General features: G+C 37.5%; 1 protein-coding gene across 13 annotated transcripts in view; it reads left to right on the top strand.

Moving 5' to 3' along the window:
• LOC136858607 (transcription factor Clamp) overlaps window positions 1-17,897 on the top strand; it is a 129,241-nt gene that overhangs the window by 94,377 nt on the left and 16,967 nt on the right. For 10 of the 13 annotated variants that reach the window (XM_067138288.2, XM_068225636.1, XM_067138293.2 and 7 more), the window contains one exon: window positions 10,531-10,620. The exons of 2 other annotated variants lie outside the window; for them this stretch is intronic. In XM_067138288.2, coding sequence (XP_066994389.2) covers window positions 10,531-10,620 — 90 coding nt within the window. Of the gene's footprint in view, window positions 1-10,530; window positions 10,621-14,752; window positions 14,788-17,897 lie in introns of those variants that run through there. One more of the 13 variants, XM_067138296.2, reaches the window with a different exon arrangement.

Below are 17,897 nucleotides of genomic sequence, written 5' to 3'. Positions count from 1 at the left end.
ACATTATTTCTTATTGTCTATCTCCTGTATATATTTTTCATACAACAAATTACTAAACAATGTCTTAGCATTGGGGTGGAGTAGGGGTAGGTAGACATACCTCCCTTTCAGCCAAACTTGCCCAAAATCATTTCCTTCTTAAAGTTATTTGCATACATTTGCATCCAACTGAAGCAAGCCTGCTGAAGGAGTTTTGTAAGCTTCTCCAGCTCCTGGTCAGCGTATGTAACATATTGCAAAGGCAGATCTTTTCTGCCACTGGGTTTGGAACTCGGTGAAAGGTGTTTCTCTCATGACTATCTGTATATTGCCTATTCTAGTGTCAGATCGGCTGCTTCACTCTGTATTCACACCCTGCAGTGTACAATATCTAAAATTGTATTTGGAGGAGGTTTGGAATAGCAGGCATGAGTAAAGAGACTTAGCATTGAAATATCATAGCAGTAATTTTTGGCTGTCATAGTGCAACCTAATCAAGATGTACATGGAGAAAACAAACAACAAAATGAAAACAAAACACAAGTACTTACCGTAAGGGCAGTAGCACAAAATACAAAGCGTGGAGGGCAAAAACATGAAGGAGAAAGGGCAGGATCTTTACATTAACGTTTAACACGTTGCCAGGTCAATATTACTAGCTACTAAATAACAGACAAAATGAAAATGTAAATAAGATGTTTACTTAAAGAGAGAAAAAAAATTCATAGCATTTATAATTAAATATTTCAAAAGGTGCAAGGTAAAAAATTCACTAGCAAATAAAAGACCTCTCCTTCAGTGATTGAATCGCTTTGTCATAATTCTCGCCTGAAGGCGAAAAACTTTCTACAATGGACCTGGCCCTAGATTTAGGTACTGTAGCGTGCAACAGGTATTGGAATTTTTCCTCGTTACTAAGTTCCGGGTCGCTATCAATATGGGAAAACTGTGCCCAGAATCCACTCCACAGGGAGATCTCGCCACCGTATCTAGCCAATTCCAACTTCAGTAACCTAAGCCGATGTCTTCCCGAATCACATGACTCGGAAACAGATCGTGCCACATTTACTTGGGACTTCTTCAGTTCATTAACTTTGCCTTTCAGTGTACAATACTTCTCTTTATACTCATCAACTGTCTCAAACTCTTGTAAGATTTCCTCGTCGGTACACTCACTTAAATAAAGGAAATCCTGTATATCATTATCGAGAGCCACAATATCATCATACCTGACCTCAAGAACAGAAAACTTAGACAACTTCGTCTACTGCGACTTTCTTACTAATCATTTCTATGACGGCGTTATAGTGCTTCATGAATACTGACCTTAAAATTCCACGCTTCTTCACGGCCGACTTCCAAATGTCTTCTTTTTCCACAGTCGTCATCGCGATGGCAGCAAAAGAAAAAACTACTCCGAAAGAATAGACGATAGTCAATAACAACCGAACCTGATAGCACAAACAAGGTTTAGTGAAACATCAACTCCAGTACAACAGACGTGTCCTGTCGCGGTCGCCAAAATGTTATATATCCTACGATTAAGCCGTTATCAGGTATCCCCTTTATCCTTTTTCGATAATCTATACTTTATTATTCTGTCCCATACTATGTGAACAGATCTTCAAAATATACAAGTTTTATTACAAAAGGAGATTACACACAGAAACAAAAACACTCGTTCCTACCGAAGAGATCCAAGGAGTACAATTAAAGTTCTGAGATACACGCTGCTGCTGCCACAATATCAATGAATGAAGAAAACTTATGAAATATTACGAAAATGATAAAATTATGTTGAACTGAATGAGAATACTTATATAAATTTAAGATCTTCAAGCTTTTCTTCTTCTTTTTTCTTCTTTTTGTTCCTTAAATGCTAGTCTATACAGTGGGTTATCTTCTGCACTTCTCTCATTTAAACTTGCTTCAAATTTTTTTTTTTGTGTGTGTGTGTGTGCAAGATAAATTTCTGAACTTTCCAAAACAGTCATTAACTTCCCCTTTTTGGCCAAATGTATGTATTCCTTGTAATTAGAAATGTCTGTAAATTTATGATTCTTTTCAATCATATGTTCTCCCATTGCCGAATATCTTTTATGTTTGACTGCATTAACATGTTCTTTGTACCTTATAGCCAAACTTCTTCCAGACTGTCCTATGTATTTTGTTGTTTACATGTTTGGCATGTTAATTTGTAAATTCCTGATTTATTAAATATACATTTATTCTCTATATTATCTCAATTGAAAATTATCTTATTAGTATTATTATCCGTTTTGTATGCGACATTGATGTTCTTTTTCCTGAAAATTTTAGCCAGGGGATAAGAGTGCTTATTTCGAAAAGTTAGAACTGCAGATTTCTTTTTCTCCTTTTGCTCTTTAATTAAAGTTCTTTTTGGTTCATTTTTCACTTTATCATTCTATTAATAAATTTTCTGGAATATCCGTTGCTACGAGCAATTTCATGGATTATGTTTATCTCTCTATTATAATTCTTCTTAGACATAGGTATGTACATAGCCCTATTAATTAAACTGTAAAATGTTGCCTTTTTATGTTGACCTGGATGATTGGAGTCGTTTCTGATAATAGTATCTGTTTGATTAGTTTTTCTGAAAATTTGAAAATCGAAATTACCAGAATTTCCAGTAATTGTTAAATCTAAATAATGTAAAGGCCTATCATTTTCAGATTCCATCGTAAAATGGACTTGTTTATCCAAGTACAGTATTTAAATACTCTAATATACCATCAGGTTTAACCTTTTATTCATCGATAATGACAAATATATCATCGACGTATCTCAACCCTGTAATCAGTCCATCTATTTTATCCACTATTTTATTATATTCCATGTAATCTATGAATATGTTTGCTAAAATACCTGAAGCCGGCAGACCCATTGCTAGACCTTTAGACTGTTTGTAAATTTGCTGTCAAAAACGAAATAGTTATTTTCCAAAGTAAATTCTAGTAATGTGAAAAATTCTTCAATTTCCACCATACTTAATTTGCTGTGTTGCATTAAATTCCTTCTTACTATTTTTATAGTATCTATGATAGGAGTACATATCTTTGATATCCAAACTATGTATCGGGTAGTAGTCTGTTAGCTCAATGTTTTTAATTCTGTTACAAAAGTCAATAGTATTAATTAGGCGCGCCTGGCTATTAAACTTATAGTGTTCTTTTAAAAATCTTTGTACGAATTTGGCCGTCTATTATGCCGGACTTATTTCTAAAGTTAACTATTGGTCTAATAGGAATTTCTTGTTTATGAATTTTCGGTAGTGCCCTTAAAGTAGGTATTTCTGGGCTCATGTTAACTAGACAGTTAGTATCTTTGGAGTCTAATAAAAAAGTTATGTTATTGAGAATTTAAGTTTTTTCTGCATAGATGGTACGGTATATTTTCAACTTCGGGCGTATCGGCATTCTTATTGTTATTATTAGTGTTGTTATTGTTTTCATCTTCATCATCATATTAAAATATATTGTTGTACTGTACCCTACTATCATAATTTCATTTTGTTCTAGATATAATTCTGGTACCATACTTTTCAGATAGTTTACACATTTATTCAAAATTACTTTCGGCAGATTGAAGATCTAACAGTTATATATAAAAATAGTTTTTAAAAGAGAAAAAAAAAAAAACTAAAGCCATATCTGGTAGTAAGTTATAATGAGGGAATGGGTGGTATCTACTCATGATCAATGTCTGGTTTCCTTCCCTGTAATGTGTAAGCGCGTACACTATGGGCGCAATCTTACTCTTTCTCCCCTGTTAGTACTGAAGTTAGTAATTTACAGTTATTTTCTAACTGTTGGGTTCAATTCATTGTCGCTAACCATGCTGTGCTCTGAGCAAAACATATCCCATAAAGAGATATAATTGTATGAAACTGGAACCACCTTAGTATTGAATAGGTGGACAATAAATAATTTCCTATTATAATTGTTATTAATAACAGTATTCAATACGGATTAACCGTGAGGATAATGACGTGAATAAGTGGTATGTTCCGAAGTGTCAGTGGAGAAATGGCATGGAATGAAATTTCCAGTTTCTTTGAAATCGTTTAAGAAAAGGCTAGGAAACAACAAATAGGGAATCTGCCACCTGGGCGACTGCCCTAAATGCAGATTAGTATTGATTGATTGATTCCCTTGAGGCTTCAGGCTCAATATACTGGCCACTTAAAATTGCTCCAACTTAGAAGAAATCCGTGCCATCCAAGCTATGCAGTGTGTGTCTGTGTAGCAGATACAAGGTTTTCTAGTGTTCCATAAATATAAGATGAAAGTCAAAAATGTGTATATAATTGTTAGCATTTCCCTAAAATTTACTCAAAAATAAATACTATATAAGGGCACAATTTTTTTAAAAATGTTTACGTCAAAAAGTTAAACCAATAAACATTTCTTTCAAAAAACCTGAGTTTTTTCCAGTTCTGGTTGAATGGCTTTAAAGAGTGTTTTAATGTGAGTGATCTGTGTATGTAGATTTATAGACCTGTCAAAGAACTCCTTCATAGAACAAAATTCTGGCACTCCATCTTCAAGCATTCATCAGGGATTTGAATTATTTAGGGCTGTTGCCCAGGTGGCAGATTTCATATCAGTGGTTTACCTAGCTTTTTCTTAATGTTTCTTAATGTTTTCAAAGAACTTTGAAATTTATTGAACATTTCCATTAATAATTTATTCCAATCCCTTACTCCTCATCCTATAAATGAATATCTGAAATGAATAAATTAATCTTTTCTAAAGATGAATATTAAATTATATTAAATAAATGAAAGTAAATTATATATATATATTATTATTATTATTATTATTATTATTATTATTATTATTATTATTATTATTATTATTATTATTATTATTATTATTATTTTAAAAATATAAGTGATGAAGCCTCTCTTATCTCTCTTAGAGTTTTGCTCATGACTGAGCATCATGGCCTCGTACAGGTTGTCTAAATTTCTTTTGGACATGACTTGTTGCTTGCACTGTTGTCAATAATCTACCTGTTGTATGATCTTCTGTAAAAGCATCTGGATGACAACCTGATCTACACATCTGCTGGGTACTCTTCCTCTTGGCCTTTTAACATTCACTGCTCCAATTACAGGTTGACAAAAATAAATGTATTTCTCTTTTGCACAGTTTTTTATGAAACTTGTTATTTGTAAATACACTGTATGATCAAAAGTATCCGTACACCCCCAAAAACATACGTTTTTCATCTTAGGTGCATTGTGCTGCCACCTACTGCCAGGTACTCCATATTAGCGACCTCAGTAGTCATTAGACATCGTGAGAGAGCAGAATGGGACGCTCCGCGGAACTCACAGACTTCGAACGTGGTCAGGTGATTGGGTGTCACTTGTGTCAGAAGTCTGTATGGAAGATTTCCACACTCCTAAACATCCCTAAGTCCACTGTTTCTGATGTGATAGTGAAGTGGAAACGTGAAGGGACACATACAGCACAAAAGCGTACAAGCCGACCTCGTCTGTTGACTGACAGAGACCGCCGACAGTTGAAGAGGGTTGTCAAGTGTAATAGGCAGGCATCTATCTAGACCTTCACACAGGAATTCCAAACTGCATCAGGATCCACTCCAAGCACTATGACAGTTCGGCGGGAGGTTTGAAAACTTAGATTTCATGGTTGAGTGGCTGACCATAAGCCACACATCACGCAGGTCAATGCCAAACGACGCCTCACTTGGTGTAAGCAGCGTAAACATTGGCTGATTGAACAGTGGAAAAACGTTGTGTGGAGTGACGAATCACGGTACACAGTGTGATGATCTGATGACAGGGTGTGGGTATGCCGAATGCCTGGTGAACGTCATCTGCCAGCGTGTGTAGTGCCAACAGTAAAATTCGGAGGAGGTAGTGTTATGGTGTAGTCGTGCTTTTCATGGAGGGGGCTTGCACCCCTTGTTGTTTTGCGTGGCACTATCACAGCACAGGCCTACATTGATGTTTTAAGCACCTTCTTGCTTCCCACGGTTGAAAAGCACTTCGGGGATGGCGATTGCATCTTTCAACACGATCGAGCACCTGTTCATAATTCACGGCCTGTGGCAGAGTGGTTACACGACAATCACATCCCTGTAATGGACTGGCCTGCACAGAGTCCTGACCTGAATCCTATAGAAGAGTTTGTGCCAGGCCTCACCGACTGACATCGCTATCTCTCCTCAGTGCAGCACCACGTGAGGAATGGGCTGCCATTCCCCAAGCAACCTTCCAGCACCTGATTGAACGTATGCCTGCGAGAGTGGAAGCTGTCATCAAGGTTAAGAGTGGGCCAACACCATATTGAATTCCAGCATTACCGAAGGAGGGCGCCACGAACTTGTACGTCATGTCAGCCAGGTGTCCGTATACTTTTGATCACAGAGTGTATTTTATATTAAGAGTCATTGAAAAGGTGATTAAGATACCTACCATCGAAATAATTATGGGAAAGAGAAAGGTAATGATTTAAAGTTATGTAAGTGTCTGTTGCAAGATACTGAAATATTTCAATGCTTTGTAAGGTTTATAACTGACATCAGTTCAAATATTTATATTAATCGCTGGTATGTTGATGTTATGGCCATGAAAGTTCGAAGAAGGAAGGATAAATTCTAGGGAAGGAAGGTAGAATGTAAGGAAAGAATAAGAAAAGAAACAGTTTGAGCTTCAAAGACGAATTTGAATGAGGAGAGATCATTTTTTAGTGAAACAAATCAGCCTAACTTAATGAGGAAATAGGAAAGACCCTTTTAGATATAAATATTCAGTTTGTGAATAAAATGAAAAGGCAATAAGATTAAGAGATTTTGGACATATTAAATTGAATTTAGAACCAAGAAAAATAATGATAAGCAAATAATTATGACCCATTTAATACACAGTTCAAAAAAATTAGGGGAACATGTTTTGTAACGTCTGGTATGTGAACGTTAATTTGATAGACGGCTTTCCAATGGTCGTACAGCATACCTTGAGACCTTAGCTACTCAGGGCATGTCAGATCGAAGTTATACTCCATCTGTACTCGTAGCCATGCATTAAACTGTCAGGTGACCCCTCAAAACAAAGTGAATAGCGGTGCGTCCATGTGTCGTTGTGAGATGCACAGACTACTGCGGTCATTTGAGAATGTTGTACATCAACCAGCACATCTCATGAGACATCTTAACGAGGTTCAGGTCGCAAGAGCCATCACTATGATCCAGGAAGGATGGACTTTTTGTCGTGTTGCTGTGGATCTCAATGTCTCTCCGTCAGCTGTTATTCACCACTTGTGGAATCGCTACGAGACAAGCCAGTTCACAAGGAGGGTTGGCCAAGGTCATGGACACATGACAACCCCACAGGATGACCGATATCTGACCATTTGTGCATTGCGGCATCGTTCACCAACTGCCAGAGAACTGCAACAAGATCTCAGGATAGGGGCCGATGATCTGCGATGTTAGGCCCCTTAAAACAACAAGCATCATCATCATCAAGATGTCAGGAGGGTCACTGGAGTCACAGTGTCTGACCAGACAGTAAGAAACAGGTTAAGAAAAATGAAATGAAATGGCATATGGCTTTTAGTGCCGGGAGTGTGCGAAGACAAGTTCGGCTGACCAGATGCAGGTCTTTTGATTTGACTCCCATAGGCGACCTGCGCGTCGTGATGAGGATGAAATGATGAAGAAGACATGAACACCCAGCCCCGTGCCAGCAAAATTAACCAATTATGGTTAAAATTCCTGTACCCGCCGGGAATCGAACGCGGGACTCCTGTGTCCAAAGGCCAGCACGCTAACCATTTAGCCATGGAGCTGGACACAGGTTAAGAAAAGTGTCCTTATGACCCAGACGTCCTGTTCGAGTGCCCTGTTTAACACAGCAACATCGCGCAGCTCGCCTTCTGTTTGCCCGTACCCACGTCAACTGGCAACTTCACCAATGGAGACCTGTGTTCTTCACAAACGAGTCCAGATTTCCCCTGACACAGCGTGATGGACATCAACATGTATGGAGATGCCATGGTGAGTAGTACGTGACAAATGTTGTCCAGGAAGGCGACCAATTCGGATGAGGTTCTGTGATGGTATGGGGTGGCATCAGTATTGATGGCCGTACGGATCTTGTTGTCGTCCGTGGTAATCTTTCCGCAGCGGGATACATCGAGCAGATACTGCTACAGCATGTGTTGGTTGCTGTGTTGACCCTGAATTCAAGAGCTGGAATGGCAGTGAGTCCCGACCATCAAGCATGTATGGGATAGGCTTGACAGAAGTGTTCATGGACGTCCTGTTCCACCACAGACTCTCCAAGACCTTGAACAGGCTCTCATTAAAGAACGGGACCTGATATTGCAAGGTGACCTCCGTCGACTTATACGGAGTATGCCACATAGGTGCCAAGCTGTGATAAATGTTTGTGGAGGACATACACCATACTGAAGCTCTCCAACTGTGATGAAAATCTACCCTGGAGGACTGTTATCACTTTGTTTTCGCCCCTATTTAGACAATTCTGTTTGTATTCTGAAAATGAACACAAATCCATCAAGGTTCTTTTGTATACTTCAACGGTAAAGAATAAAGGTTTAGTTGGTAATATACCTGGGTGTGAGGTCTTGTTTTGTGGAGCATGGCATACGTTCAAAAACTGTTCCCTTAATTTTTTTGAACTGTGTAGCATGTCATTCAGGGGTGTAATGAATCTGATAGGCGCCTGCCTGCCAAAAAAAAATTTCGGGTCCCCTCATATAAAATGTAAAACCTATGAATAACTTAATATAAATTGAATTACAACATATAGAAGTAATGAAATATATTGTTAAATTATATTAATAAAGGGCCTGACGCCAACCCTATATGAAGGGATGTTAGTACTATTGCGTACATCTGTCATGGTTGGTAGTGTATTGTGTTTCAGAATATGAAATTTATTCAATTACAACACAGAAAAATGTACCAACAAAATTAAATCAAAAACTGTTTTAATAAAGTTTGAAAATTTAAAACCGTGCAACTGATAAGCCTATTATTAACTTCATGCAAAGAGAGCTCGTTTGAAGCTGAGTTGACTGATTGTTACTACACAAATTTCTTATTGGCATTACACATTGTTGTTGTATAAATGTGTGACAAATGTTAAATGTTCTGCAAAATTTGTGGATAATACAATCTCAGGTGCACTACACAGCAAGAAAGTATCACATTCTAAGTAAAATATGATATTTTGGCATCAATTTTCATTGTTGTAATTATTTTTAAATAATTTGGTGCAGGTCTTTTTTGAAGAGTGTTTTACATTGTGCCGAGAGACGGCAAGGGCAAGCATTTGTTAACAGCTGTGGCGTGTTACATTCAACACAATAAACTATTGCTAGATGCAATCAAGTGGCAATTCCTCTACGAACACACTGTGAAAAAACAAACTATTCTGACTGATTCTACAAATTTCACAAATATTATAATAATATTTATAGATCCACCTGTTCAAAACAATACAATACAATCCACCATTTCATGTGGTTAAAATTTATACATAATATTTAGCTAGCTAGCTTTGACACCTCAACATTTTATCATTAGCAACGTCTCCTACAAGAAGTCCTATCTCTTTTCTATGACTTTCTGATAAATCAACCGTATATATTTTAACACGCTTGATACTTTCACACTTCTATTTTAAATATTTTGACATTGATTTAATATCTTGAACTCATGTTATGGGTGTGGAATAAATATCACCCTTGGATGATTGTGCTTTCACACTCAAGGCCGTCATAGTCCTAATGGTGTATAAGAAGAGGATCCATTGTGGTTTTAAACACTCAAATATTCTAGATTAACCACGTTATAATCTTCAAAACAGTTCATTTACAGTATTTTTAAACATACTTTCTGTGCATTGTCATCATTTTACATGTTGTAGTATAACATTTTATGAGATCATTGCTCAACATTTTATTCTATAGTTTATAAGATTAGAAAGATCCCATATCCAATAATTTTAAGATTGATATAGGCTGATAATGCCTATAAAAAGGATGAAACATGTACCTATGACTTTTAAATATTATGTATAAATTTTAACCACATGAAATAGTAGATTGTATTGTATTGTATTGTATTGTATTGAACAGGTGGATCTATAAATATTATTATAATATTTGTGATATACATCATCTTCAATACGGAACCAAAATGAGAATAGTTACTTGTAACTTGATTCTACAAACCCACCCTGGTCATTTTCGTGCATTAGGCTACTGTTTTTTTTTTTCATGAGGAGACTGAGGGGCCCCTTAAAGGCTTGGGCTCGCCTGCATTGCAGGCCCTAACGTTACGCCCCTGATGTCATTCAATACATTATTCCATCTTAGAACTTTTGTTATAATTGGATACTTCTCGTAGTGACTGAAAATTTGTAGAAATATTTTCCATATTAAGCAATCTACTTCTTTTCTTCAGTTCCTAATATTTTTCTCTGTGCAATAATTTCAAGACCTGCTTTTGTAATCTTTTCAGGATCCTGAACAAAATGTGGACCCTCACTCTAAATCTGAATCCGAGGTGACTGTATTGGCGCAGATAGATTCAGAAGGACGCTCACAGAAGGTTAAATTGAAATTATGCCCCTAATTATGAGAAGATTTTCAATCAACATGGATAAGGAAAATGTAGAGAGGAAGAGTGACTTACCTAAGCAAGGACACAGTGAATAAATATTTCTATGATACATGTTGTTCGGGCTATCTAGCAAATGCTCTAGAGGAGATCGAGGTAGAATATTGAATGTTTTGGTTGAGGGTTTGATTATGAAACAACAGAGTGTTTGTGAAGATTGGACTTATTTGTAGGTCTGGATCTGCCCTGGATTTTTGAATGAACAGTTGTACAGTTTTTCAAATACTCTCAGTGCAGGAAAAGAAGTAGGTAGGTAGGAAGTAGCCAGATAAAAAGAGAAATAATATGACAGCTATGATGGCTGATACTTGCAGCTGCAGTCTACAAATGATTTTCATGGATATTGTATTCTGACGTTTGAATTTTTGTGTCCATTTGTACTATAGCCAGCCAGCTTGCACACACATCTTCAACAGACACTCTACCTTCTGTAGCACGAGCAGCTTTATTATTACTGAATTACCTACAAAATATATATGAGAGATTTACCTAATTTCTTTGGTTACCTTGAATTGTTTTTCATTACAAACTGTGCATGGGGAATAAACAGCTCCATCACCTTCCTGGATATTGACCTTTTCTCTCTCTTTCTCCAAGTACGAGTTGGCATATGCGAGATCTTCACAAAGGTTGTTACTGCGACAGTACCCAACTGAAATCTCCCACTATTTAATTGCTTATGTGGTCTACCTGTCTATTTCCAACTGTCTCGTCTCCCATTGACTCATGTACCATTTGTCACACATTAACTATTTCTCTGTAAGGGATCTATCCACTTCCTTCCTTCCTTCCTTCCTTCCTTCCTTCCTTCCTTCCTTCCTTCCTTCCTTCCTTCCTTCCTTCCTTCCTTCCTTCCTTCCTTCCTTCCTTCCCTTTTCTTTCCTTTCCTTCCTTCTCAGAGGCAATAATGCTGTTGTTACCAACACAATTATCTATCTGCTAAGTACATGGCATATTCTTTGTCTCTATTTGCAGACATTAATAACCTTGAATATATAACGAGGACAATAAGACACATGTGAGGACCAGCAATGGTGGTTGGTTAGAGAAAGATGGAAAGGTGCCATTAACTTCCCAGCCTGGCATAGTTGCTTTGCTATCTTGTACTTATGCTTCCAGAGTACATGATATTTTGTGCTGGTGTTTCCTATTCTTATGCATAAATGAGAAATAACAGACATGAAAGTAGCAAGAATGATTGCTGGTACTAACAAGTGGAAACAATGGCAGGAAGGTACTCAGAACTGAAGAGGTAAAGGTCAAGTTGGGAATAAACTCCATAGATGAAGTAGTATGCATAAACTGGCTTTGGTGATGGAGTCATGTGAGTCAAATGGAGAAGGATAATTACCTAGGAGAATAAAAAGACTTGGCCATGGGAGGCAATAGAAGTAGAGGGAGACACAGGTTACTCTGATTGGACTGTTTTTGATGATAAGATGTTTAAAACTGAATGAGGCCACAGAACTAACTGCAATTAAAGGATTGTGGAGGCACTTAGTTAATTTACAGAGGCTTGCAGATTGATTACTGAAAGGCGTAACAGTGTACAGTGAAGGTGTGCATATTATGTACTAGCTGATGTACCCGTGCTTCGCTATGGAAATCTACACTGTATACAGAATGCTATGTTAGGTAGTTTACACGTTATGAGGAAGATTCTATTAAATTGCGTAGCTCATAATGTTACCCTAGAAACGTGACGGGGAAGTCACCGAACATCTTTTCTCATATGAAGACTGGGTTAGGGAATTTTCATTGTAATGGTTGGCCCGCTTGCCTACCATCAGTCACAGTCAGGTTGGGGAGTTTTCATTATAATGGCAGACACTCACTCTCCTCCTGCCTTTTTACATCATCAGATGTCTTAGTGGTTTTCCAAACTTAAATTAACATAGGTCATTACAATGACGTCAGTAGGAATGGCGCGATTAAAAGCAATGCTTTCGTATGAAATACTCAAATGAAAAACCACACATTTTCTCACTTTTAACAAACAGTACTACGCTGCCGAACTAACATTCCAAAGCTCCAGAGCTGGAATGACCAAGCCGCAGACAGCCGTGATCCATGAACACTCTTCGTCATTGTTCGGCGGGAGGGGGGGAATAGTGGAGAGTACCAGGTCATAAACTATGCCCTTTTACTAATCTGTTTCTTAGGAGTACCCGATGAGTTGGAAAATCTCAGCTCACTACACTGGCGGCAGAAAAATCTATCTGACTTGAAGGCAAATTTTTCCTCCAAGCCAGAGGAGAAACTCCCTCTTTGCTGCTAATTTGGAATAAAATGAATGTAGAATTTAATAAAAGTGAAGTGGGAGAAGCTTTTCTTAAGAAATGGCTCTTTTTAGAGTTGAATTTTGAGTTATTTAGTGAATTGTTATGCTGTAATTTGGAAAAGGCCTACATTGTAATTCCAGACCAGTTATACTACTAAGTGAGCCTCTGCCTTAAATGTTCACACTGCTCATTCAAAACAGCACGTCACAGTAGGGGTCATCGATGCCATAAGACCTATCTGCGTGCAACGTAAAGCAACTAGCAAAAAAGAACGAAGTAGCGATCAAATAGCTGGAATACTATGATGAACCAGTGTGTTACGTACCAGCAGTATCAGAAAATGTATGAACCAGAGGAATGGCATGCTAAAGAAGAAAGTTTTCTAACTCCCCAGCTATTTCCTGCCAGTATTCAGTCAAGTTGTTATACTCGGTCCGCAGCAGTAATCCCATCTATTGGAGTTGACTGGCAGCATAACAGACAAAGAACATCACAACAAACAATAGTCAGTGTAATGTTATTGTTGATCATTGTTATGCATTTTCGATATTGTAGTCCTTCACATTTAGTTTTCTTCCAACTCTGAAATACCGCTCTTATCATAGTCGGTACGGTAAAACGGAATAAGACATAAATGATGGGAAATTGTATTCTCTATAACTTTTGTTATGTAGTGCTTTTCGATAGGACCAATAACCTAGGTATTTAAAAATTAAAATTGTATGTGCCTTCCCCTGAACTACAGTTTCATCCAGGGTGAATAAAATTGTTTATAACTTAGACTGTATTTTCTTATTCCCTGATTCTATATACCGATTTACATTCAATTCTCATAACGGCATTGATATGGACTTAGCAACAAAAATACAAATTCATGAATATCTGTGTTGTCATAGCTGGTATGGTAAAAATGTATAAGACATCTATATAACTTTAGTTATGTAGTATTTATCAATAAGACCACTAATAATATAAACATTTGAGAATTAAATTTTAGGCCTTCCCCTAAACTACCATTTCATTCAGCATGAATAAAATTATTTATAGGCTAGATTGTAGTGGCTCATCCCCCGACTTTACATACTGATTTTCATTAAATTCTTTTCAGCCGTTTTCTCATGATGCGTGTACATACATACAGACAGAAATTACGGCAAAGTAAAAAGTGCATTTCCTTGTTACTGTGGACATGACCAATACTGAAATACCATTCTTTTCAAATTCTGAGCAATGTACAGACAAAACTCTTACTTTATATATATAGATGTACTAATATTTTCCTTGTTACAGTCATCTGTAGATTAAATCCCTCTCTCTCTCTCTCTTACTGCACTGAGAGACATTGCAACTGAACACTATTTTCAAGTCCAGAGCTGACTCGGGCCTGAACATCAGATAACTCACCCTGGTCTGCGCTATGCATCTTTCCTTCTTTTATTACCCTTTCCCCTGCCACCCTCACACCCTTGCCCTCTAGGGCTCTTGCTGATCTATAGGCTTGTTGTTTAAGTAGGAAATTGTGCTTCCTCTCTATGTTTTTCTTACCAAGCTTGAGGTATAGTCTGTATTTTGTCTGTATTTAATGGTTATTTTAGCCCTTTCAGACCGTGTACGCACAATTGTGCGGGTTCGTATTTTATTTATCCCTGACCGTATTTGATGTTTTTTCGGCGCTAGACCGGACTGCGGTGATTGTGCGGGACATGTGGCGTGTATTTAAATTGTTTTTAGTATGCGCTTGACCGCCAGGGCGAAGGAAGAAGAGTTTAAAAAGCACAGTTGATCGGCGAGATGGCAGGAAGCAGTAGTGCCAAAAGTAAGTATTTATATTGTGTTTATATTCATCTAGAAGTTTTAGTGAATACCGGAATATATTCAATGAAGTGTGTACATTGGTTGGTGAACGTAAATTTTGAAGATACATCATCGTATATGATACAACGAGGTTTTGAATTTTGATACGCACAATTGTGTGGGTCCTTTTTTTCGGATGTTAGTTTTTATTTTGTAAAATAAACTATCAGTATGTGTATTGAGGAGCATTTTAGTCAGTTTTTGACATACAAACAAAAATTCACACCTCCAGTTTTCTTTCAGGTCTGAAAGGGGTAGGTTAGAAATTGAAATATTTGAGAGAACACACTTTATTTATATACAGCGAGGAAATATGAATACTGGATGTAGGAATTGAACATGGGAAATCAGTTTTTCTCAAACACTGTTCATTCACCTTTAAAAGTGTGTTTAAGCTCAGCATAAAAGTTTAACATTTATATTTTTTCTAATAGTAAATAAAAATATTTCTTTTATTGTTTTGTTGTGATTAAAATAAGTTAATGGACTTGTAAAATTTTACTTTGAAATGAACAGGGAGAGAATATTTGAGAAAAACTGATTTTCCATGTTAAATTCTTTTGTTAAGTATTTTGATTTCTATTCTGCAGTATATACCCGCAAGGTTGGTGGAGAAGTGGCAGTTATGAAGGTCATATGAAAATTAATATATATTTTCTTTAAATTATCCCATTGTGTTATTTAAATCCTCATCTGAGTGGCTCAGACGGTGCTCAAATATGTCAGCCTTGTGTTGGTAGATTTACTGGAACGTAAAAGAACTGCAGAAATAAATACCAGCAACTCAGCATCTCCAAAAACAGTAAAAGTAGTTGGTGGGACGCTAAGCCAATAACAGTATTATATATATATATATATATACATTCGTTTAGCTCCTTAAGGAGCACGTGGAACCATTAAATAGCACTGGTATTCTTCATCTTCTTCTTCTTATCTTCCCAAAACTTCCTCATCCTTTCACTATGGGCCTGCCATCTTTCTTGTGTCCATGAGTTTTTGAGTTTCAAGCTTTTCTCAGATAGATTCTTGGGTGCAAATTTATGGATGTTGATCTTTCGTCTGTATGTTTTCCTTGTGGTTGCCATTGGATCAACATCGACTTCTGCGAGGTCCTTTTCTGCATCCACTAGCCAGCGAACTTTGGTTTGTCGGTTTCCATTGATAATAAGAAATATTTTCTTAGTCATGAGTCATCTATTCGTGCTAAATGTCCATAAAATTTTATACACCGTTTGCGTGCGATTGAAGTGAATCACTCAGTTAATGCATAGAGTTCTTTCCAGCTTTTTTGCATCCATATACCCTCTTGAAACTTGGGCCCGAATATCTTCCTCGGTACCTGTCGATCAATTTTCTCAATGTCCTTGATGTTAATGGCAAGTGATGATTTCTCAGTTGCGTATAGTGGCTCAGGGAGGACAACAGTGTGGTAGTGTTGGAATTTGACTTTTGTGGATATTGATTTCTTATTGTAGAAGTTCCAGGTGATTAGGTATGCTTTACGTAGTTTTTCTGCGTGCATTTTGTTGGCTGCTTTTTCATTGCCTGAATTACCAATAATTTCACCCAAGTACTGGAATTGTTATACAGTAGAAGTCCGTTATAGCGAGAATTCATAACAGCGAAAAATTACTCGCTATAACGGGTTGTCGTTATATCCGATTTTTGTATAAAAGTCGGAAAACCCTTCATGCGCTTCAAAATCGGTATGAAACGGCAATCAGTTTGTTCAAAACTTGCGTTTTCCTAGATGAGATCCACACTACGGCTTACTTGTTTGTTATTTTTCGTAATCCGATAGTACGTGAAAGTGTACCTATGTTTAATTTCATTCTGAAAAAAATATAGTACCGTATATCTCCGAATCCAAGATGAACCCCACTTTTTCCTTTTAAAAATGTAAATCAGGCTCAAAAGGAAGTTTGTAAAATCATATGAATGCCTTGTCTTACAGTAGGCCTACGCATTTTTAGACGCCGAACATTGACTTTCGTCACGCCGTATTTCTTTATGTTTGGCGGTTGCACAATTATTTATTTCCGCGTGTTTAAGGACCATTAACTCAACATTGGTATCGTAATACCGAAGAGAACTCGTTGAAAATTTTCCGGCAGTACCTATTCCATGCGTCTCTACAATACAACGATCCATCAGGAAATTATACTTGTTGTCTATAAAACTGTTACTTTTACGCAGCGTCAGATATAACCGGCTGCCGCTACACGCACGTCTCGTTTACCGGGTTCGGCCAAATTCAGCGGCTAGCTATGTATTGGCCTAGTCGCGAACCGTTGAAAGTCAACGAACGAGTTTATTGCGCCACGGTATGGCCATTCCGCCCTTGCGTTTTTTGTGCACATACCTCACAATTTCATCTTCGACTTCTTTAAAGGGTCCTTGTTGCGGACCACTGAATGCATTTTTTGTACAGTACGCATTTTTTTAGCTCTTTGTCTTTACGCTAACGCCAAATATTGGCTTTAGTTAGGCCTATGGCGTATTTTCTTGCGGCTGCACAATTATTCTACATTTCCGTGTGTTTAATAAACATTAACTTATAATTGGCATCGTAATATCGAGTAGAACCCGTTGAAAATTTGAGGGCAATACCTTTTTCACGTATCTTTGCAATACGACTATCCATCACGAAAATATTCCTGCTGTCTGTAAACCTTAATTTTACTAAGCGTCAAGTACAATAGACGCGTTATGACTCTGCCACTGAGTAGCCATGGCTTTTCTAAGAATTCGAAGGGTCGCATGCTTTGATGCCATTCTGCAGATTTGAGGAACACACAGGCTCTGTACAATCGGTTGTCGCGGCTAGCGATGTGTAGTCAAGAGGCGGTCGTTTATTGTCAACGAGTTCTGTGCGCGTGTGAAAAGAAGCAGCGTGGTTACCGCGGTAGTTGCCAATGGTATCCATGAACTTACTGTTCGGCCGCGAACGCAACAACCCTCGAGTTTTCGCATGAGATTCTGAGAAAAAAAAAAGTCTTGGATTCGGAGAAATACGGTATCACTCCAGAGATTTCTGTGGCAAACACCTCAGCTTTCTTCTTCAAACAGCGT

Source organism: Anabrus simplex, chromosome 1, assembly GCF_040414725.1.
Source record: "Anabrus simplex isolate iqAnaSimp1 chromosome 1, ASM4041472v1, whole genome shotgun sequence".
In the NCBI taxonomy this organism is placed as follows: domain Eukaryota; kingdom Metazoa; phylum Arthropoda; class Insecta; order Orthoptera; family Tettigoniidae; genus Anabrus; species Anabrus simplex.
This window is presented reverse-complemented; position numbering and strand designations above follow the sequence as displayed.